Raw genomic sequence first — 6,000 nt, 5'->3', positions numbered from 1 at the left:
TAAGACAAAAAAAAATTAAATACATAGATACAATTTCAATCAGAATTCGGTAATTTTGTTCGTGATTAATATCACCGAGTAATAACCAAAAACGAGAACACTCTCTAGAATAAAAAGAGCAACGAACAACGGAAGAAAGGAAAATATATCAAGTACCAGTAAGCTACGCTCGAAACGTCCCAGCACCAAACAAACTTGTAACCAACAAATCGATGGCGAATTACCTAATTGCTCTGGTCGATTTCACCCCGCGATGCCAGCGTGCTCCTCCTCCGCAACGTTCTTCGTAGCCGGTACAGGAAATCCTATCGACCGTCGCGGATGTCCCGCCGTAAAACAGGGAAGCTAATGACGTTCGACGGAGCGGCGGTACATCCGTTTGCGAAATGCTCGTGGGGTAGACTGGCGCGTTGCGCTGATTGCACGAAATCTCGCGGGCCGCGTAGGCGGCCGGTCGCGAAGGGCGCAGGCGTCGCACTTCCGCCGGCCCGATGGCGGCAAGCGGGCACCGAGTTCCTCTAGTGTCGCGTCAACTGCCGCTGGCGAGTCGTCAGCGCCGCACCCCATTCGCTCCGGCCACCCTGTCATTCGCGTGGCCGCTGTCACGTTTTCGCCCCGCAATCCTGACGTCGATCGAGATGCGAATACCTTCGATCGTCGCGCAGTGTCCACGGTTCTCGCTCGATCGTTCCGCTGTCCCAACGTTCGGAACGCGTGTCGGTCCGACGTCTTGAACGTTTCTGCCTGTGGCGAGTGCTCCTTCGTCTCTGGTTCAGAGAGCATCGCGAGAGTGTGTCGTACAAGTTTCGAAGATATATCGTCGGGGAGCCTTGAACCGCTATTCTTGTCGTCGTTTAAGTGTACTCAGTGATAGTGCCGGTTCCTTTTTCCTCTATTACCAACACGTCGCGCGGTGATGTACTCGGAGGTGTACTTAAAGAAAATTCCTCGATGAACGCTGTGGGGTAAAGAGGGCAATTGGGGAGAGTGCGTCGACTATGAATTGGTGCAAAGTGCAGGCTGTCTCGCATTCAGCAGACGCGTCGCCCGGCTGGAAAGGAAGGCTTGTATCAGGCGCCGGAGCATGAGGAACGTCGCATCCTTAACGTAATGGTGAGTAGTTTGGCAATTCTTTCACGGGTTCGCGCGTCGATCGCGTTCGGTTCGATGACGTTCGTTTGGCCTTTGGACTTGTCTGAAACGGTGGAACCGCGTATGGTGCTCCTTTTCCTGCGTTTCACGCTTGGAGTCATTTTTATTTGTACTCGTTCGAATAGATTATCGGGTCGTAGGGAAGTTAATGTATTTTGTATCGGTCAGTCGTTGTGCTATGTAAATATTCATACCTTTTTAAGAACAATATATAGTCATTTATATAATATTTTAATTTATATATTACGTTTCAAATAAAGATAATCAAATTTTATCCCACAACTTTACATTATAAAACTAAACTGACGTGATATTGGAATGCTTTCTATTTTCTTTGATAACGTATTATTGTCTACACTTGTAGAAGGTATTATAAAAGCACTGTCTCCTTTGTATATATGAAATGACGCGTTTAGGAAACATGGTCAAATAGTACGGTAGCCTAAGGCTGTTTTCTGTATTGGAAGATACTCTACGCATATAAATCGTTTCTAAACAGCTGCGTATACACAGGCACGTGCGTCCGTTCGTGTTTCCAGGAACACGTTCCCGCGTCGTTGTTGTTTTCACGAGCTGTCTCCCTGTTGACGAAAAATTGCGACGAACTTTGTAACTCGACGTGTGCGCCGTTGCGAAACAGCGCGCGGCCAGTCTCTAAACACACGTGATTCATCGGAACGTAGAGGCGCGCGCGATTTCGAAATTTCTTTGTTACGCGGGGTGGCGTCGCGCGTAAACCGTGTAAAATATCACGGTTAAGCGGTGCGGTTAAGCAAACATTCCACCGTTCGCTCCTCTGTCCCTTTCCGCATTTTTTGTTCCGTTCCACGTTCTGTTTTGCACGCGTTCCCACGTCCGTGTCTCCCAATTATTCGCGCCGGCTCGTTGCAAACTCTTAGAACGTGGCGTTGATCTTTCGAAGATCGATGCCTTTTCGCTGCCTGTTTTCCTTGTCTTTCTTGTTCACCATTGATGATAAAGCTGGCGGATTATCGTTTCATTGCTTTGTGTCATTTCTTGCCGAGTCTTCGCCTAGTCCAAGTATCACTGGAAATCTGAGTGTTTGCTTTGACAATTTCTACTCAACGAAATGTGTACTTTGCACGATTGAAGCAATATCAAAGTTATCATTCTCAATTATAAAGAATGTTCAACGTAAATATATTAAGATACAAATAATATCAAGAAGGAGGTATAAAATTCAAGATATATTTCGCTTTACTAAAATTTAATTCAACGATGTAACAAAATTATCATTTTCGTGTCCTACACTCCATCTAGGTTCTCGTTACTTCCCCTAGATTACAGAACACTTCTTGCGTACGCAACTATATTTTTCATACCACAAATCTACAACGAACAGCCACGAATTGCCTATAATTCTTCTAATCTATACCCTCTTGGAAGCGTTCCACGAATCCGCCGATTTTTTCTTCGAAATGCTTTAGTTGGCCGTTTCCGCGAAAGTATAAAGAACGAAGGGATGAGGGCAATCAGACATTAATGACACGTGTCGAGTCACGTAATTTACATAGCCGAGTAGGTGTCCGCTGTAGGTCAGACACAATGGCGCCCGCGATTTTAACCCCCTATATATATTACCGCACTCTACGTAGCGCGCATTCGATAGCTGGCAGCTGAATAATCTGGATTGATCGTACCAACTGTTTAATCGCTTTATCCTAACCGCACAATGGAAGAATGATGCTCTGAGCATCGGGCAGAGGAGTCGGCTGGCCAGCACGGCAATTAGCTTAAATATCGCTTACATTGACATTAATCGACGTATCCCGGTGATTCGAAAGCAATTGCACGCATTAGCCGGGGTCGTTTCTAAGCAGCCAGGTTTTCGCACGGAAATCACCCCCTATAAATACGTCCTAACGATATCAAGTTGATACCGTTAATTACCCGTTGGTGCAAATGCATTTTTAGAATTATTCGCGAGAAACAACTTTGGTGGGTTTTTTTAATTATCATTTTTCGTGGAGGTTATATGTCTCGAAATTATTTCGGTTGTTAGCTCTATTCAAAACAGGAAGCTTCTTTCATATCGTTTATAGGAAAGCTTCTAATTTTGTACGAAATATATTCTTTCTTTATTGCTTGATTACTCCAGGAATGATTAGAAATACTTTTATTATAAGTATGATATTAAAATGATGCAAGCAGATGTTAATATCCAAAAGTTTGTATAATTTCTTTCCTTTAATGCAAAGGAATTGAATTTTTCCGTTCCATAGGAATTCACAACCTGTTGCATATATATATATATATCTTTCTCATTCAATTAATCTCTCTTTCATTTGCTGTAGTCGCGTAAGATTGTTTTTTTGAAAATTCAGCAAAATTTCATTGTCCTCGTATAATTGCTATTACTTCGGGGTGCTTTTCAATGCAGATGCTTAAAAATAAATTACATCGGGTTGTCCTACGCAGCAATTACTAAACGCGCCCCCGTTAAAATTTATATCACGATGCAATTTTATTTGAAACTTGTACGTGCACGCGCATTCGCCCGATACAGGGCGAAATTTCAAACGTTCGCTCGTAAAATACGAATTAATTTGGATTTCAATGAAACACGTAAAACTCTACTATGTTCATAAAACGATCGTTTCTAGAGCGCGACTCGTTTCAAACTGAGCTCCACCATTTTTCGCGAACTTCAATTTATCAAAGTCCTCGATTTTATCAGGCTAACATTTCCGCATTCGGCGCCCTCATAGACGGCACTCAAATAAATACCTCTCAGCACTCGTTCTTGCACACGTATGCACAGTCGAGCGTCACTATTCATCATGGCTGTTAATCAAACGTTAAATCAAAAGCAACCCTTCGGCCGCCTCTTGTCGACCATAATCAGTATCGATCGGTTAACAGCATTTACTCGATCGATGTGGCCCAGTTTTCACGTGCGCACTTCTGACAGTGCTCGCGCGATTATAATAATCAAGTCTTGTCGCAGAGGACGCGCATTTGGAATTAAATCGATCGATTTAACGAACATGCGCTAAACTGTTCGCGAAGCGGATCAATACTTCAACACTTTTGACAGTTATTTCCTCGATGAATGATTTATCGATTTTATTCCAAGCCGCTTGCATGAAAAATGTTTTCTCGAGAGTTACCTCGTGTACACAGAATTTCGTTTTTTTCATCGACCATTCGAGATATAATTTCGATTCCAATTCTAACATCGAAACCAGCAATATCACCAAACATTGAATTTTTAAATTCTTACACAAAACTTACAAATTCAATATAATACATCGTGTAGTTTCTCTTTTTACTTTTAAGAATACCACTATGTGTACATGTTTCTTTTCTCCGTTTACGAGTAAGTCGAGCTTGCAAACTCCCCAGCGAAAAGTCTCGCGAACCAAACATACGTTCACCCCGTTGTTTCACCCTTGGCTAGAATCAACCATTTCCTCCTGCGAGTACCAGAAGGCGACGCTCGTTCCTCGCGCCATCAATCCGTTCTCTTACTACACGCTCTATTTTTAAGACCTCGATACCTCGCAATACGTCGCATCTGGCGCGGCACTTTTCGATCGAGAAGTTTCGCGAGGAAAGGCGCAGCGTTTCGCGTGTACACAGTTTGCTTAAAGGGCCCGCGCGGCATTTTTCACGGGCCATGATTTATTCGACGGTCACCGTATAGGCGGGTACGTGAGGGTGCGAGTTCAGGGCGCCACGGGACGCGACGTGAATCGGCCATTCGCGCGGCCGTCACTCGTGTCGAAGTGCATTTACAAGCGTCGCGCGCTCGTTCCACCAGGTTCTTGAATTGTCGCACCCCCACCCACCCTTGGAAATTGATTTCCCGTGTCACCGGCCATTTTCGCGCCAGTTTCATTATCTCCTCCGAACGGGTATTCTTCATTAAATGCAAATACACGGGGGTCGACGCGTCGAATGAAAAAACGTGCTGGCCGACGAAAGCAGCCGATGGACTCGTCGATTTGACCGTTAAATGGGGGCCAGCTCCGAGAATTTTGGTAATTTTCATGGTACACGTAGTCGTTCGGTGACAGTGACTGTTAATGGAAAATGTTACCTTGCTTAATGGGACAGATTCGAGTTTACGTCACGTGCGAGTAACGAGCATTGGTAATATTTATTGCATCGCTCTTCAATTTGCAGACCGTGTTCGATTCTCGATTCGCGTTATGATCGATGGACCGGCTTTGCGCGCAGTTGCGACTTATACTGACGGACGTTGATCCTTTGTGGTCGAAGCGAAAGGTTGCTTAGCAACAGTTCGTTAAACAGATTAGTGGAGCACGTGTCGCACGATTTATTTAAATGGAATTAAATGCAGAATGTATATTTAAATCAACAAGCCTTTTGAGATAATGACTAATGAAATACAAGAATTAAATGCCTCGATGCTTCCAATTTAAAAAATAAGAAGAAATATACCCTTTCAATAGAAACGATACAGTAAACAGGCGCGAATTTCGCCTCACGTGTCCCGCACCCCTGAACGGGCAAATAATTACAGACACGTCACGGTCTAATGTCGTTAACCAGCGGACTCGTTTAACACTATCAACAGAACACTCGTTCGATAACGACCAGCGCAATAACGCTGTACACGTATGATTACAGAGATGTTCAGGTGGCATCGGGCAAACAATGTCGCCTAGTTCCGGTCCGGTTCCATTCCATTCCATTCCATTTCATAGGAGGGCACTCGCGTCGCGCAACGCTGCGGGAATAGAGAGATCCCACTGTCGGTTGAACTTATTCCGAAATGCAAATATATCGGGATGTTTATGCAGCCGTGCACGGTTAAACGCGCAGAAAGCGTCGAGCAATTTTCGCCGCTCGTCAAGCAAG

The 6,000-nt window shown here is 44.5% G+C and overlaps 1 protein-coding gene across 1 annotated transcript in view; it reads left to right on the top strand.

Moving 5' to 3' along the window:
- The first annotated feature begins 913 nt into the window (after positions 1-913).
- Positions 914-6,000, top strand: part of Sol1 — a 489,750-nt gene continuing 484,663 nt past the window's right edge. The window contains exon 1 of the mRNA XM_076902781.1: positions 914-1,113. Within this exon, the coding sequence (XP_076758896.1) occupies positions 1,111-1,113 (3 nt within the window). The 5' untranslated portion in view covers positions 914-1,110. The remainder of the gene's footprint in view (positions 1,114-6,000) is intronic.

Source organism: Xylocopa sonorina, chromosome 10 (assembly GCF_050948175.1).
Source record: "Xylocopa sonorina isolate GNS202 chromosome 10, iyXylSono1_principal, whole genome shotgun sequence".
Taxonomy (NCBI): domain Eukaryota; kingdom Metazoa; phylum Arthropoda; class Insecta; order Hymenoptera; family Apidae; genus Xylocopa; species Xylocopa sonorina.
The sequence above is the reverse complement of the archived record's forward strand: the minus strand, read 5'-3'. Positions and strand labels throughout refer to the sequence as shown.